Raw genomic sequence first — 18,597 nt, forward strand, 5'->3', positions numbered from 1 at the left:
CTTAAGCCTTTGAAAAAAAAAATTGAGAAAAAAAAGAAACAGCCAAACCCACATTTAAAAAAAAAAGCCAGGTCATTAAACCATAATGACCTGCTGTGACTCAGGTCGTCCAGCTCCGTCCTCAGCTGCCCGGCGGTCCTCCTCTCTTGGTCCAGCTCCGTCCTCAGTGTGAGGGACTCTGCCGCCATGGCCTCCCTCTGGCTCCTCACGCTGGTGAACGCCATCCTCTCCTCCTCCAGTTCACCTTTCAGTAGAGGAGTCACCATACACACACATTACACCATACAATACCATCCTCTCCTCCTCCAGTTCACCTTTCAGTAGAGGAGTCACCATACACACATTACACCATACCATACCCTCCTCTCCTCCTCCAGTTCACCTTTCAGTAGAGGAGTCACCATACACACACATTACACCATACAATACCATCCTCTCCTCCTCCAGTTCACCTTTCAGTAGAGGAGTCACCATACACACATTACACCATACCATACCATCCTCTCCTCCTCCAGTTCACCTTTCAGTAGAGGAGTCACCATACACACACATTACACCATACCATACCATCCTCTCCTCCTCCAGTTCACCTTTCAGTAGAGGAGTCACCATACACACACATTACACCATACCATACCATCCTCTCCTCCTCCAGTTCACCTTTCAGTAGAGGAGTCATCATACACACATTACACCATACCATACCATCCTCTCCTCCTCCAGTTCACCTTTCAGTAGAGGAGTCACCATACACACATTTCACCATACTCTTTTTTTATTCTATTTTTTTTTTTTTTTATTACAATTATCATTCAATTCTTAAACTGCCAGGGTTTTTCAAAAATAGTACTCAGAAACTGCCAGCAGTTTACATGGTAAAACATAGGAAAAAAAATATTTATTTCTCCGTTTATTTTTTAACATTGAAGTGAATTTCCAACTTTTTGGAAAATGTTATCTCCTGGTTCTTTGTGAAGAACGGAAAAAACAAAAAAATAAAGAATCATTTTATTTTTATTTTGTTTTTGATTTAAAAATAGCAGATCTACAAGCTCATAGCACGGCACAAAGTGATTGCTATTTTAATAGATCTGCTATTTTTTGAAAAATCTTGAAAATGTGTGCAAATCTTTGAATATATATATATTTTTAAAGTGAACATTTTAAACTCAAATCTTTGCTTCTGGGGGGTCCCTGGAACTAAATGTTTTGAGATGGGGGTCGGCGGCCAAATAAATATAATTTTGGGGGTCCTTGACGTGAAAACCTTTTGAGCACCACTGATATAGAAACATACGTTTTTCAGAAAACTGTTAGGATTTAGAAGACATTTTGTAGAATCGGCCTCAGGTCTTAAAGGGTTAAGGGACATAACCTCATATTAACCTCATAAACTCATAGTCATATTGTTGTAATCTCTGGTTCTTACCAACCAAGTGTAGCCCAGTTATTAACAACAGCTCAAACAAAATATCTACAGTATGATACCAGAGAGATTCGCTTTGGCTTTGATGCCATCTTAGATTACGTAGGTCTATTTGACAGTGCAAAAACATTATTATCCCATCCTTGTTGATATAAGTCATTTAGGTCAACGATATAACATTATGTAGTGATATAATGATAGATAAATAGCAGCCAGACATTGACTGCCCAGTCAACTTCTGTGTTTTGGTACGATTGGGTTTCACCATGATTAACGATTACTGTGATTATGGTATTCTCACACTTCATATCACACACAATACAGTAAGAACTCCTGTAACTTTCACCAGCTAAGACATTTTAATAATAACGTAAAAACACCTTTTAACCCATTAAAACCGGGAAAGCGTCCCGTGTCATTTTGGATTTTAGCGTTGGCTATTCAAAAATAGCAGATCTACAAGCTCACAGTGAGCTTGTAGATCTGCTATTTTTGAACATTTTAGAAAAATTACTGATTTAGAAGTAGTTTTTAGAATCGGCCTCGAGTCTTAACACATTAAGACCTGGAACTGTGTCATTTTTAGATTTGAGCTAAAAAAGCATTATTTTACACTTTGGGCTATTCAAAAATAGCAAATATACAAGCTCATAGCGCGGCACCGAGTGCCGCGCTATGAGCTTGGATATCTGCTATTTTTGAAAAATCGTGAAAATGTGTGCAAATCTTTGAATACATATATTTCTAAAGCAAACATTTTTTAACTCAAATCTTTGCTTCTGGGGGGGTCCCTGGAACAATATATTTTGATGGGGGTCCGCGGCCAAATACATATCATTTTGGGGGTCCTTGACATGAAAAAGATTGAGCATCACTGATATAGAAACACACGTTTTTCAGAAAACTGTTGAGATTTAGGAGACATTCAGGTCTCAATGGGTTAACATCGCAGTAGATGGTGGGACGATGTGTGGCGACGCCCCTACCTTTCAGTCTCTGGTTCTCCAGCAGAATGGCGTCGGTGGTGCCGCGGGCCTCCAGGTGGGCGACGTGAGAGCGCAGGGTCCTCAGCTCGTCCTGGAGGCCGGACAGAGAGGTCTGCTCGCGCCCCAGAGAACTCTTCAACAGCCCGTTCTCCACCGTCAGCTTCCGACGCTCGTACTCCATGACGGCCGTCTTCTCTGAGCTCCGTTTCAGCTGCGAGAGCAAATCGTCTCTCTGGGCCTTTTTTTTTGTTGTTGTTGTGGAAATACAGACAAGACAAGACTTAGACCAGGAGGTGGACAGCTTTGATGATGGAGAGGGCCACTATATTTCCACACTCACTCCAGAGGGACACATTGCATATACTGTCTGTCGGGCAGACACCTCTTATCTCCGTATTTTAACTTTTTAAAATGCCATTCTATGTCACACAAAAGTAGCAAAAATAGCCGATCTACAAGCTCAAAACCTGTCGCAGTGTGACCCGTTTTGAGCTTGTAGATCTGCATTTTTTGCTATTTTTAGATAGGAATCCAGTTTTATTTTTTGCTATTTTTGTATTGGAATCCTGAAAATTCCCATTTTAATTTAATTTCGAATGCATTTAGTTATACTTATGTTAACTTTATGAACTTAGATACAAATACATTGTAATACTAGTCATTAAGCTACTAATATAGACTGAAGTGATTAAAGCGAGTCATGTTTGCATGTTTGGAATTGTAACAGCTGAAATCAATAATATATCAGTATTCTGATATTAACCTGTGGGCCACATTAAGTGTAGGTGGGGGCCGCATATGGCACCCGGGCCGCCAGTTGCCCATGTATGACTTAGACCAATAACTACACTAACTATTATTGTTTGGTCACAATGATCACTCACAATCAATTCATCTCATTACTATGACATATTACAATATTAGTACTGTGCTCCTACTATGGTAATACATTTGGACATCGTTGCTGTCGGGCAAAAACCCTTGTATCTCCATATTTTCACTGTTTGTGTTTTTTCATAAATTAACGCCGTACTTGATCATACTACAGAGTAGAGCCCGACCGATGCCAGATTTTTGGGTCCGATGCCGATGCCGATTTTGAGAATCCTGGACCACCGATTGCCGATGTTTTTGACCGATATTTTGTAATTAAATAAAATAATAAAAAATAATTTTCAAAAACGTATAAACTTAGTTTTTTCATTAAAGTTAAGAATACAAGATTGAGAACATTTAAATAAAATGCAATCACATTATTACAAATAAACATGAATACAATTATTTGAAAACTTTAGTTACTAGTCACTTTGTAGTTTTGAATTATTAATATTATTACTAAACATACATTAACCACAAGTCTTCAGCCCTTTTTAAACTTTGGCTATTTGCAGTGGTGGAAAGTAACTATAGTACATTTACTAAATTACTGTACTTAGTACAATTTTGAGGTATTTGTACTTCACTTGAGTATTTCCAATGTCCAATACTTTTACTTCTACTCCACTACATCTCAGAGGCAAATATTATACTTTTACTCCACTACAATTATTTGAAAACATTAGTTACTAAGTTACTTTGAATATTTTGATTATTATTACAAAACATACATTGATCACTTCAGCCCTGTATAGGGCCATTTGAAAATAGCCGATCTACAAGCTTGTAGATCTGCTATTTTCAAAATATTTTTATACATTTGAGAACTTGAAATTGATTGAAATTTGATGCCAATACTTTTGTACTTTTACTCAAGTACATTTTGAATTCCAGACTTTTACTCGTTACAGAGTATTTCTATATTGCAGAATTGATACTTTTACTTAAGTAAAACATTTTAGTACTTTTTCCACCACTGGCTATTTGAAAATAGCAGATCTACAAGCTCACAACATGTTGCTATGCAGTGCGTTGTGAGCTTGTAGATCTGCTATGTTCAAGACATTTTCATACATAATGATAAGGGGTGTAGTCCACTTCTAAATTTAGGATTTAGGTTTTGGTCAATTGATTTAGTTTGTTTTCATATTACATACACCGCATGCCCGACGTGCCCACGCAGAGCCCGGCCATCGATTGGTTGTGAAATCGCCCTGACAACCAACAACAACCAATAAAACCCACAACTGTCCCTTCGGACTATAGGATCTATTCTAAACTATGGGATTGATTGATTGATTGATTGATGTACTTTATTTAGTAAGACATGAGAACAGTACATGGCAGTACATAACAGTACATGGAAGTACAAATTCGCAATACAAGGTCTACTAAACTGGATAGCTCAGTTAAGCACGTAGCTTGTTTAAGATGAGATCCCCATGCACACAAATCATGTTGACATATAAGAGACAGACAGATATACACACTACTATACAGAATGTCATACAATCAGTTTACAGGTTACTGGTATGAAGTATGAAGGGTGAAAAATATGTACAAAAAAGAAAGAGAGGGGGGGGGGGGGTAGGTTAGGTTAGGACATGGGGTAGGTTAGGACTTGGACAGGGGCCATTTTTGAATTGCAGCCTCCTGAAGGTGTATCTTTAGGGCATTTTTGAAAGTGAGTAGGGTTTTACACTCCTTTACTCCTTTTGGTAGGGCATTCCACATTTTAGATGAATAGCATGAGAAAGAGTTCATTCCCTTTGTTGTGCCAAATCTGGGTTGAACATGGTTTGTGGAGCTGCCTCTGGTGTTATGATCATGGACTTGATTCTAAAACTTGAGCGTCGAGTCACTCAAGCTTTGAGCACAACAAAACTGTGTCCTTGTATTTTAGTTATGAACAAAGTCTTGCTGAGAGCAAAATGAACGGCCCAAGGTAAGGGTAATGCTTTACAAAGTTGTAAGAGGAATCCCTTCATCTGACTGACCACCTTGTCCGCGTCTGATGAAAAGTGAAAGTTAATGAAACTCGCCCCAAATCTCACTCACCCCCATTCTTTTTCGCGGACCCACGGTTCTTGCATTTGTTTGATGATAAGGTTAGAACATAGTTTTAATGAGGTTACGTTTAGAAATAAGGTTAGGTAGGTTTAGGCATAGTTTACTGAAGTTACGTTTGTGAATACCGCCGGATTTGCTCCGGGGCGACTGTGTTTTAGTGCGACTGTGTTTTGGGGCGAGAGTTTTGGTATTCTCCATGCGACTGACAGGCAGCACTCCTCCGCTCAGAAACAGCGCGGAGATGTTAAATTAACGTCTCAGACAGACGTTCATATATATTTATTTAGCGATATACAAGTAGCTTAGAAGATTGTAGTAGCCTTTGCCCAATTGCCCATAAAAATATATACCTAACCGTTACATCATGATCCATAAATTAACAACGAGCCTCGCGTCGAGTCATTCATATCATTTATTAATTAATTGAGCTTATAGGTCTCTCTGGAAGGCATTGTAGGGGTAGATAACTTTAATCTCACTCAGTATTATTGAGAGATTTTTGAGAAAAACAAGCAATCTTTGTGGATTTCTCATAAATAAATATAAACACCTTTACCGCAGCTGCGCAGCAATTGCACAATCAGTGAAAATATTAATGACAAAAACATCGGAACATCGGGGGGAAAAATGACCGATGTCCGATATTGACATTTTGGTCCAAAATGACCGATACATCGGGCTCACCGATGTATCGGTCGGGCTCTACTACAGAGTCACAGAAAAGCATCAAAAGTAGCACATCTACAAGCTCGAAACGCGGCGCGAGCCAGATTCATTTTGTCAATTTAATGGCTAAATTCATCGTACAGGGGTGTCACAAAAGCTTGTGAGCTTGTAGATCGGCTATTTGGGGAAAATAATTGAAATTGATAGTGAAAGTCCTTAATTGTGTCTGTGGGGTTTTATAAATATTAAACCAATTAAAAGTATTAACAAGAGCTTATGACTAAATCATAACTGCATTCATGATTCATTAGAACACTCTTTTTTTCCGAAAAGTAACAGTTTTGGGTATAAGGTTTCTACCCCACAGAGACCATAATGATATATTACTTGATATCGTCTCTGTCGGGTAGAAACCTCATCTGCCCAAAACCGTTACTTTTCAGGATTCAATTTAAAAAATAGTAAAAGTATCAGATCTACAAGCTTGAGCTTGAGATCTGCTACTTTTGATGCTTTTGTGTGATCAAGTAGGAGGGCATTCATTTACGAAAAAAACACAAGTTAAAATATGGAGATAAGAGGTTTCTGCCTGACACCAACAACATGCTTTTTTAGTTGAATCCTCTGCGGGGGAAAATAGACATTGTACTGTACCTTTAAGAGGGAGTGTTTGACGCTGAGCTCCTGGTTCTCTGTGGTGATGGACTCAACCAGTCCAGACAGGGTGTGCACCATGTCCAGCTCATCCTCGTCCTCTTTCAGGTCCTCAACCACCTCCTGTAACATGTATGTGTGTGAAAAAACATCATCAACCACCTCCAACGCATTGCATCGCAGCGCGTTGTGAGCTTGTAGATCGGCTATTTTCAAAAGATGTGTATACATTTTGTAACAGAATATTTTTACATTGTGGTATTGATATTTTTACTTAAGTAAAAAAGAATACTACAATAGTACTTCTTCCATCACTGCCGATTAGTCCAGCGGTGTCTGAGTTTAGCTGTACATCAAGGTAAGGTTGGGCGATATGCCAAAATATTCCTTCGCCGTACAGCGGGTCGCGTGTCAAAAATAGCCGATCCACATCCTCACAGCGCGTCGCGGACATGACATATTGTGAGCTTGTAGATCTGCTATTTTTGGCGCACGACCCCGTCGTACGACGGAGTATACATTGGGCTGTAACACGTGCAGTGTCGGGTCAAAGAAAAAAACAAGATGAGACGGCATGGGCATGCCTATCTCTGCTGCCATGATGCACCAAGCTCACTCTCTCACTGACCAAACTTGTTTAAACAACAAAGAATTGTAAATCACTTCCATTGGATATTCTTTTAGGACTAAGCTAAGATAACAGGTTAGGAGATGAAGTGTAGTTGAAGCAGAGAAGCGTAGCTGAGTTTGCAGAAACGATGTGGTGAAACACACCCATCCAAGTTAACTTTTTTATATTCGGACAAATAATACATCGTGGTGCTGCGGGATAAATCACCCGTTCGGGCCAACCTCCCCTGTAACTAAAGGGACTCGCAGAGTGCACGTTCACATTTCAAATCAAATTGATTGACTGGTGGTATAAACATAAGCTGACACCAGTTTTAATATCCAGACTTGACAGCAAAAGTTAAGAATCAAATGCTTGATCTTGTGAGACCGGGGGGGGGGCATGCGTTACTGCGTCATCAAGCTTGCAAATGCACAGCAAGGATTTGCAGAAACTGGAGCTTTAGTTTATTAAAATGTATATACAGATATCATCAAACGTACAGTAGCTGATAAACAGACAACTAGGAAAGCAAACGCTATTCCCTCTTTCCTCTGCTCTCCTCCACTCCATTCAGTAGCCTGCCTACTGGGGAGGGGACTGAGTTTTGTAGCCTAGACTCGTCAGAAATAAGAGCGACAACAGCGTGCCTTCATCATCATCATCAATCATTATTAGAATGGCCCAAATTGATTAACATTTCGTGCACGCTTTGTATTGCGCTTTACATTTAATTTGGCTATATTTGAAGAGTGTAATTCTCGAGGAGGCAGACCATCAGGATGCATTTATTTTGCTACATAAAATGTCCAATATAAAATGTCCAACATTCGACGATTGGACTCATCCAATCGCCGACTGCCGATATATTCATCCAATCACCCAACCTTACAACAAGACACACACACACACACACACACACACACACTTTTGGGCCTGACAGAGATACTAATTACATTTATAGAGAGAGACCATTTAAAACCCCAGGATATTGACTTATGAGCATCTCACTCACCTTGCCAATGAAGCGTCTCTGAAAACTGCTCAGCAGCACGTCCCTGACATCTTCACGTTCGTTCTCTCTGATCTGCTCCACTATCTTATGCCTTTCTTGAATCTGGAAGGTGGCTGTGAGAGACGGAGGTGTAGAAAATGTCTAGGTTTCTACAAAACAAGAGCTATTGACCGCTTGAAACCTATATATAGCACACCTTTTCTTGGGGCGAAAATACGGCATAAATTGTTTTGCGCGAAGAGATTATGTGTAGAGCCGTGTTTCTCAAAGGGGGGTACATGTGTCCCAAACGTGTTCATGTCAAGGACCCCCAAATTTATATATTTATTTGGCAGCGGACCCTCATCTGAAAATGTTTCGTGCCAGGGACCCCCAGAAAAGATTAATGTAAAAACATTAATCTAAATTATTCAAAGAATTCGATATTTTTCAAATATTTTCAAAAATAGCTGATGTACAAGCTCGCAGCGCAGCATGAAGTGACGCGCTGTGGGCTTGTAGATCAGCTATTTTTGAATAGCCAACATATAAATAGATAAAGTGGTTAAAATAATTGTGATGCTACGTCGTTAACTACTTTTGCTGGGGACCCCCTGGAACCCCCACAAGGACCACACTTTGAGAACCAATGCCCAAGGGGAGTGTGGAGCTACTACAGGGGAAGTAGAAAACGGAAAACATTGTTCTACTGTTATGACGATAAACCTTTGACAAACTTGATCTGTAAAAGGTTAAACCAAACCAAAAAAAACTAAAATAAAAAACGTGACTTGCACAACTGTTATTGAATAGAAAACAATAATTGTTTTCATATTATTTGAACATATTGACATCAAAACTCGACTTAATGAAATGTTACGGCCACAACTGTACTAGTTCAAATAAATTGTCATGTTATAGTCAAAGGTATATTCAAAAGGTGCGTTACTTATCATTCATTCATAGCAAGCATCACACTTGTTCATGTCAAGAACCCCCCAAAATGATATGTATTTGGCTGCGGTGTGCGAACCGCCGAACCCCCATCTCAAGAATATTTTGTGCCAGAAGCAAAGATTTGAGCTAAAACATTTAACTTAACACATTGAGTGCCATAACCGTAGATCTACGTGAGGAGATTTTTTTTTTCCACATGGGGCGCTCGAACGCAACTTTGGAATGATCCACGGACCCTGTAAAATGGAATGAACGGATGTGAATCGAGTCCAAATAGGATCTTGAGAAAAAGCTCCATATCTCCATATATTTTTACCGTGGTGGAAACGAGCCATTTTCGACGGGCGATCACTCTGCAATGGAGGATCGCGTTAGAAATATTATTGTTCCAGGCGTTAGTCGGCCTCGACCATCGTGCACGCAGCCTTTGTTTACATCCGCGTCCTCGTGGAGGCCTTCTACCCTCTAAAACGATCAGTGTAAATGGTAAGAACGCTGGCACTGGATTTCCCCTGTTTTAAAAAAAACCTCTGGCACTAAATGTGTTCAGAAAAGAAAATGTGCACACATTTTCAAGATTTAAAAAAAATAAAAGATCTACAAGCTCATAGCGTAGCTTGTATATCTGCTATTTTTGAATAGCCAAAGTAAAATATGGTTTAAGGGGTTCAAAATGATTGTGACGCTATATCAACTCATTTATCTGGGGACCCCCTGGTGTGTAGAGTATATAAACCAGAGACCCCCCTGGTGTGTAGAGTACATAAACCCACAGGCATTTACCATAGAAGTGTCCAAATCCCATGCTGGTGGCTACAACCAGAGCCAGGAGGATGCACCTGTTGAGGGTGCTGCTGCTGACACGGTGGCCCTGGGCCGGCCGCCGGGAGGAGGGCGGTTCCTCCTCCTCCTCCTCCTCCTCCTCCTCCTCCTCCTCCTCCTCCTCCTCCATCTGTTCCTGGGACTGGAAGAAGGCACGGCGCTCCTCGGGCTCCGGCGGCGGCAGCAGCTCCTCCTCGTCTTCCTCCTCCTCCTCGTCCTCCTCCTCCTCGGGCTCGGTCACGCTGCTGACGGTGTTCTTCCTTAACCGCCGTCTCCGTAGGGCCGGCGCCGCCACCGGGGTGGAGGAGCTGCCCGCCGTGTCGTCCTCACTGCTGCTGCTGGAGTGGTTTAGCACCGCCTGCTGCTGCTGCACCGGAAACACTACCACACACACACACACACAATAACACAACATCTGTGATTTACCCTTTATTATACTGTACTTTAATCACTTTAACCTATTAAGACCGGGAATGCATCCGTGTTTTTGGGGCGGTGTAACCGCCCCCTATAAGTGAGGTTTGGACACTGACCAATCCTGCGCCGTGATTGGCCAATAGTCTACAACGCAGTCTACAACCCTAACCCTTCCACAGTCAATGCAAATCTATACTTTTGCAAAGTCAGCCAATCACATTACAGCTAGTGTCATCACCACCAGCTGTAATGTGATTGGCTGACTTTGCAAATTCAGGACTGTGATTGGCTAGCGAAACACAGGACACATGTGAAGCCCTATGAATAGCAGTATGGACTTAAAAAAAACACATTTATGTTTTTTTTAAGTGAGTCATGTTGTGATGACCACACACCGCCCACTTCACACTGGGTGTGATTTTATTTTTATTTCTTTAGCTATTCAAAAATAGCAGATCTACAAGTTCATAGCGCAGCACCGAGGGCCGTGCTATGAGCTTGTAGATCTGCTATTTTTGAGATATCATGAACATTTTTGCAAATCTTTGAATATATTTTTTTTTTAAGCGAACATTTTAACTCAAATCTTTCCTTCTAGGATTCTACAAATGTCTTCTAAGTTTTTAAAAAAACGTATGATGCTATAATCAATGGTTCTCATACTTCAAGGACCCCCAAAATGATATGTATTTGGTGGCGGACGCCCATCTCAAAATATTTTGTTCCAGGGACCTCCCAGAAGCAAAGATTTGAGTTAAAATGTTCGCTTTAAAAATATATATATATATTCAAAGATTTGCACACATTTTCACGATTTTTCAAAAATAGCAGATCTACAAGCAGATCTACAATTCAAACGCAGAGCAGAATCTGTTCTTGAGAGATTACTGAAAATGTAACCCTGTGGGGGCTGGTACATCGATCGTGTTTGTTTATAAACACGACCACGACCATGGATTATAATGGATATAACATTTGTGTGACCGGATGAAAAGGTTATAAAACAATGAAGATCGCTGGCGCTGGGCGAGTATATTATGAATATACTCTGGCAGTCAATGAGTTAAGATGTTAGCTTCTCTTTTAATCCTGTGGACCACAAAAGGACCCAAACATACCGTCACCACCACACACGTTTAGTTACAGTATATTCATTATGGGAGTTGCTTGCAAGATGCTTCAGAGGAATACAAACTGGTTGACATCTTCAGACGTCTCTGTCGGGTGGAAACCTCATTATGTCCAATAGGGCTGGTGAATTAATATTCAAATTTCGAATATTCCTCGAATATGGGGAAAATATGTATATTCGAATATGAAAATTAATATTTCAATATAACATTTATTTTTTTACTTTTATTTTACAGGGACAATACATAAAACACTCGGTGCCGTGCTATGAGCTTGTATATCTGCTATTATGTATGCAGTTATAAAAACAAACAAAAAATATGTTTTATTGGATCCGAGCACTCGATGCATTGTTTTTGTATTGTTTGTCAAAAAAAATGTTTTGAAAAAGTCATATATTTTTTTATAATAATAATATTCAAATATATTCGAATATCTGCCAATTTTTAAGACCAATGTTCAAATATAATTTCTGAGGAAAGTTGACAGCCCTAGATCGTAGTAGTAGGGCCTCGAAAAAACACAGAAAGTTCAAATATGGAGATGAGAGGTTTCTGCTCCACAGCTATGATATCAGAAGGAGTCGTGCACTGCAGACAACAAGACCAGCAGCATTATCATCATTATCATGTATTCACTCCAAAGCGGTTTCAGAACACCTGCCTGGGAAACAGCCACGTCCAGCAAAGTGTCTTTTCAGATGGTGACCTAGGTCCCACAGACTGTGTGGAACAGCTCTCCACTGACTCATCAAACCTGCTTTCATGAGGGGACACACAGGAGGACCCATGCTATTAGAGCCCCAGGTTTTTGGGTTCTGATGCCGATTCACCATTTTGAATCGGGTCCTACACACCAATATTTGCATGCGGTGTAACCTTTAGTTTTTTTTATTATCATACAGTATGATACTTCTATGGATTTGGATTTCTATTTAGAAACCTGGGGTTGTGGTCAGTGATGGAAAAAGTACTTGCACCTTTTACTTAACTCTCTGCCTTCCAAAAAACATTTATAAACGTCTTTTTTTTATCAAAAACAAAATAAAAAAAAATCTAAAATGATTCTTTAATTTTTTGTTTTTTCCGTTTTTCCGTCCGTTCGTCACAAAGAACCAGGATATAACATTTTCCAAAAAGTTGCTGCTCCAGTCACTTCAATGTTAAAACATTAACAGAGAAATAAATAACATTTGTCCTATGTTTTACCATGTAAAGTTAAACTGCTGGCAGTTTTTGAAAAACCCTCACAATGCGTCGTGATGCGACGCATTGTGAGGGAAATATACATAGAACTGAAGTGGTTAATGTGTGTTTTGTTATAATGATCTAAATCTGCAAAGTAACTAGTAACTAAACCTGTCAAATCATTGTAGTGGAGTAAAAGTACAATATCTGCCTCTGAGAAGTAGTGGAGTAGAAGTAAAAGTATTGAAAATGGGAAATACTTCAGTAAAGTAAAAAAAAATCCTCAAAAGGGTACTTAACACATCGGGTGCCAAACACGGTCTGAACCGTGTGTTTACTTAGTGGCGGTTCCGAAGCTTCGGTGCCGAACACGGTCTGAACCGTGATTTCAGTCTTTTTGTTTTTTTCGTTTTTCTCCGCGCGGGCGGGGCTAGAGCAGCTCTGGGAGCACCCATTGTAATCCTGCGAAGGAAGTGCCAGATCGCTCACCGGAAACACTTTTTTTTCCCCCATCCGCTTCCTGTCTATTTCCTACTTTGAAACGCCTATATCTCCAAATCTGTTTCCTGTGGGGAAAAACGGTCATGCGCGATGCGCGATCCCCCCCCCCCGTTGTAACCCGCGAGTGGAATGTTATGGTTCCAGCCTGTAGCCAGGCTCATGGCAGAACATGAATCGAGGCTTTTTTTTGCGTGGATGTGCTTGTAACGCACGCGGACATTGTAAACAGCAAAGCGCAGTCAATGGGGAGAATGCTGGCACCCACGGTAAGTTGTTATGAAAAAATGCTGGCACCCGATGTGTTAAGTACAGCACTTGAGTAAATGTACTTAGTTACTTAACACCACTGGTTGTGGTACTTGTCACAAGTACCACAACAACCCCAAGAAACTAAAAAGGTAGAAATTCTAGTTGAGAATAAAATAAACTAGAAAAAGTGCTCCTCGGAGCACAGGTCTCCGCCAGGTGGCGCTATCATAGGGAAATATGTCAAAAGGTTGCCATTTGTTCTTAGACCTTTCAATCGGACACTGGATTCACGATTTGAAGCATTTTGTTCCAAAAATGTGTTTTGCTAAATTAGACCTGCTGGTGGCGCTATAACAGGCCAATGTGAAAAGGGTGGCATTTATTCCTCGGCCTAGTGAGAATGTGCGTGTGAAATTTCACAGAAATCGCACGCTGCGTTCCATGATTTGAGGCATTTTGTTCAAAACGGACCAATCCTGCAAACTTTGGAAGCCAACCTTAGCCAATGAGGATGGAATATGGGAAATCGGAAATATCCGGGTTGATCACATGACTATAGAGATACTGTGTACCGATTTGCATGACGTTTGGATAAAATCTGTAGGACTAATGGGAAAAAATGGGTTTTGCAAAAATCGGCCTCCTGGTGGCGCTATAACAGGCCCATGTGAAAACATTGGGGCAGAGGTTCTGAATTGGCATCCAGGGAGAGTGTGTGCACAGTTTCACAGCGACCGGGCCAACGGTGCCGGAGATTAGCTGCTAACACACGGACAGGACGGACAGACGGACGGACAGGGGGCAAAACATCTCTCTCACCATGATGCCTTTCGGCCTGGCGGAGTCAATAAACAGACACCTACCAGTCTCTACTGCATTGAAGGTGTACTGGCTGCTGGAGGACGTTCCCAGGTAGAAGTCCTCCTCGCTGGCCGCCGCCCTCTCCTCTGGCTCCGCCTCCACCGCGGCGCGTTCGTCCTCCCGGGCGTCCCCTAAGGTCACGATGTCCGAGTGGTCACTGGACGAGAAGAGGGTCACCTGCTCTGTCCCCCCCGCCTGCAGGAGGAGGACATGTTGACAACGTGGCTGGCATAAAGCACTTATAGTTCTCAAACCTTTTCATGTCATGGACCACCCAAAATGATATGTATTTGGCAGCGGACCCCCATGTCAAAATGTATTGCTCCAGGGACCCCCCCCCCCCAGAAGCAAAGATTTTAGTAAAAAAAAAGTTAGCTTTAAAAAATATTTTATTCAAAGATTTGCACCAATTTTCTTTTTTAGTAGCCGATCTACAAGCTCACTCGGTGCCGCGCTATGAGCTTGTAGATCTGCTATTTTTGAATAGCCAAAGTATAAAAGGTTAAAGTGGTTACAATTATTTTGATGCTCTACTAACACATTTTGCTGGGGACCCCCTGGAACCCCCTCAAGGACCCCTGGGGGACCGGACCCCAGACCCCACTTTGAGAACCAATGGCGTAAAGCACTTAGCTCTCACACTTTTTCATGTCAAGGACCACCCAAATTGATTTGTATTTGGCTGCCACAGACCCCCATCTGAACATGTTTTGTGTCAGCCAGGGACCTCCCCCCACGTTCCAAACAGTGGAAGCAATAAAGCTTTGTTCAGACTTGAAGGCGAATCGGACTCGTTTCTCCAGCCTGATCTTCAGGACTGACCGTCCATACTGTTATTTACAAGTGATCAGATCAGATTTGTGCCGCAAAGAGTAGTTGTGTTTCACAGTAACGCATTACTTTCTAATGTGTTAGTGTCAACACTGGTATTCTTCAGACTATTTACAATTTAGGAATTTAGCAGAAGCCAGACTTACTGCCTTTACAATAAGCACGGTAAAGGTAAATAATTGCATACATAGAAGGCAGAGAGACAGTGTAGTGGCTCAACTAGGATCCCGGGTAAACCAAGAACCTAGCATCAGCCTAAAAACTATATACTAGCGAAACAATAATCTGTACATTGAAACTATAGGATACCAGGTAAACGATGAACCTAGACATCATCAACCTTATAAAACTAATGCTTTTATATGTTGTGATGCGACACCTTCTGAGCTTGTAGATCATCTATTTTCTTGGGTGAGCCACACCATAGTACAAAGTACTTTAGAGTCCAGAATGAGATTTGAATCACATTTAAAACCAGCTAGGAATGTGCCTCAAAACTAATTATAAAAAAATCAGTTGCCAGTTTTCTGATCAGACTTGATGATTAAGCTAAACTGATCTGATTCTGATCTGGAAAGGCCAAAAATCTGATTTGGTGTGACTGTGCACATGATGTTAAAATGTATTATGCCAGTGGTCATTGAGGGGGTTCCAGGTGGTCCCCAGCTAAATGATGGAGAGTTGGTAACCAAATGGACCCTTATAGATCTTTAACTCTTGAGAGTGTAAAATGAAACCAAATGGACCCTTGCGGGTCCATTTGGTTTCATTTTACTCTCTCAAGAGTTACATTATTGTTAAACATCTGCATTACTTAATTCACAAGAGGTCTAACACAATTAGAGAAAAATATTCAAAGTTTTGGGTCTGAGAGGCTAAATCTCAAATGGTGCTTCCGTCGCTCAAATGCTGAATAAATAATGGACCTTCATATGAAAAGGGTTGAAAACCACTGTATTACACTGTACATAGTAATGGGAGTTGTGGTTTTCCACCGGGGTTGAACGGGTTCCGTTCTTTTTTTCCCGCCTAATTTTGAACCAGTTCAGAGCGTTTCCACTGAAAAATGGGTTCAGGGAGGTTCCGGTGACGTCATGGCCAAGACAGACGCGTGAATCACAAGCTCCGCCGAGCCCTATTAAAATAGCCCTAAAAACTATGTAAAAACTAACAAATGATGAAGGAAATGTATTGACATGGTCGCTAAAGAATGTTGAAAGGCAAGAAATCGATGAAGAAGAAAAATGGGTTCAGAATCCTAAAAGTTGGTTTGGAACTGGAACCTGCTCTTCTATTGAGACATTTAGATCGTGTCAAAGAAGGTCATGTCTCACCTAGACACAGGATCTGACACGCATTTTGACCTGATGGTCAAGAAAGATTAAATGTATCCCCTGAGCCAGCAGGGGATAGCTCAATGGTAAAAAAAAATGTCACTTGCGCAGAAAACCGGGTTCAAATATTCGGGGTGGAAGAGGAAATGGAAATAAGCCTGAAAAGCAGACACTAACCCTATAATGTGTATATTATTGTGATGGTTTTCTCACCTCAGAGGCAGTGAACGTCTCATCTAAGGTTTCCTCCTTCAAGCTGTCATCATGTGTATCACCCCCGTCCTCCACACACCCAGCTGAAACACATTGTGATAAATATCAAATATAATAAAAGCTTGTGTAATAATTAATGAAAACAAAGCATTGTAGATATAACCACACACGTACACTTGTCAGGTTATTCAACAAAAAATGAATTGAGTATAATTATTATGTTACGCAAACAAAAAATCGTAATATATTAACATGCAGGAAAAAGACATTTGTGTTAGATGCACTGGTATATCAGAAATGTGTTTCAATTAGTGCACTACAAATAAATGTTACGTTTTAAGATTCAAAAGCATCAAAAGTAGCATATCTGGTACTTTTGATGCTTTTGTTTGACGCTGTAGTGTGATCAAGTAGGGTGTTAATTTAACCCATTAAGGCCTGAGGTTCCGATTCTACAAAATGTCTTCTAAATCCTAACAGTTTTTTTGAATAAACATATGTTGCTATGTCAGCGGTTTTCAAACTTTTTCATGTCAAGGACCCGCAAAATGTATATGTATTTGGCCGTGGACCTCCATCTCAAAATATTTTGTTCCAGGGACCCCCCAGAAGCAAGGATTTGAGTTACAAATGTTCGCTTTAAAAATATATATATTCAAAGATTTGCACACATTTTCTCGATTTAAAAAAAATAGCAGATCTACAAGCTCATAGCACGGCACTCGGTGCCGCGCTATGAGCTTGTAGATCTGCTATTTTTGAATAGCCCAAAGTGTAAAATAATGCTCTTTAGCTCAAATCTAAAAATGACACAAATGCGTCCCAGGTCTTCAACAAAAAAAAAATCACAGAAAGTTAAAATATGGATATATGAGGTTTCTGCCCGACAACAACAATATTATATTATATTATAATATAATATATTAGTAGATAACCATACCAGATAAGGAGGTGGCTAAGTCCTGTAGATCTGGCTCTATCACTGGAGCTCTCTCTCGGGCGGCGGTCCCATTATACTCCAGTGGATTCTCTGACCCCAGAGTCTCAATATCCGACCCCTTTGTAAACAACACAGTCGTCCACATTTTAAAAACAGTTCAAGGAGGGAACTATTTGCTGATATTTAACAGCATGAATCCCATCATTCTATAGTGAGGAGGACATGAGGAAATCACTGGAAATCTCTGTCATTTGGATTCAAAAATAGCAGATCTACAAGCAGATCTACAAGCTCATAGCGCACTCGCCGCGCTATGAGCTTGTAGATCTGCTATTTTTTTTTAAATCATGAAAAGTTGTGCAAATATTGGATTTTTCTTATTTTTTTCGTATATCTGCTATTTTTGAATAGCCCAACGAAATCTAAAAATGACATTCCCGGTCTTAAAGGGTTAATGGACAGAATAATGATTCTAACCTCGTTACTTATGATGGTCCACCCACAGGACGACTCCGTGTCACTGGACGACTCTGACATTGTCCTGTCAGTTCAGGCAGCGAGGAACTACAGTGAGACACAATGAATGGATAATGGCATCATTTGCATAACATTTGAATATTATTATTGGACAGCTGGGGGTATAGAGTACAGAATTAAGTTCTGACGTCACTCGTTCATCCCCTGGTTCGTAAAGTAATGTCTCTATGGAGAATAACATTGGGTCATCATAGAATCGTCTCATATAAGAATTGTGGTCCAAAAATAAACAAACTGTCTCTGTGATATTGTCAGGGAGGAGGTTCTGTATCGTTTATGATAGTCAGTCACTTATATTTGATACAGTCTGTTTCTGGCGAAAATGTATAATTCGT

At 40.5% G+C, this 18,597-nt stretch overlaps 1 protein-coding gene across 4 annotated transcripts in view; it reads right to left on the minus strand.

The window, feature by feature from the left end:
* Positions 1-18,597, minus strand: part of ccpg1 (cell cycle progression 1) — a 29,879-nt gene that overhangs the window by 9,651 nt on the left and 1,631 nt on the right. For 2 of the 4 annotated variants that reach the window (XM_084066950.1, XM_084066949.1), the window contains exons 2-10: positions 18,203-18,289; positions 17,726-17,843; positions 16,786-16,868; positions 14,404-14,632; positions 10,023-10,442; positions 8,304-8,416; positions 6,679-6,801; positions 2,413-2,650; positions 91-244 (exon numbers count right to left, since the gene is read on the minus strand). In XM_084066950.1, coding sequence (XP_083923076.1) covers positions 91-244; positions 2,413-2,650; positions 6,679-6,801; positions 8,304-8,416; positions 10,023-10,442; positions 14,404-14,632; positions 16,786-16,868; positions 17,726-17,843; positions 18,203-18,262 — 1,538 coding nt within the window. In that variant the 5' untranslated portion in view covers positions 18,263-18,289. The remainder of the gene's footprint in view (positions 1-90; positions 245-2,412; positions 2,651-6,678; positions 6,802-8,303; positions 8,417-10,022; positions 10,443-14,403; positions 14,633-16,785; positions 16,869-17,725; positions 17,844-18,202; positions 18,290-18,597) is intronic. The other 2 variants (XM_084066952.1, XM_084066951.1) reach the window with 2 other exon arrangements.

The sequence above is a fragment of the Gymnoscopelus microlampas genome (assembly GCF_963454915.1).
Source record: "Gymnoscopelus microlampas genome assembly, chromosome: 1".
In the NCBI taxonomy this organism is placed as follows: domain Eukaryota; kingdom Metazoa; phylum Chordata; class Actinopteri; order Myctophiformes; family Myctophidae; genus Gymnoscopelus; species Gymnoscopelus microlampas.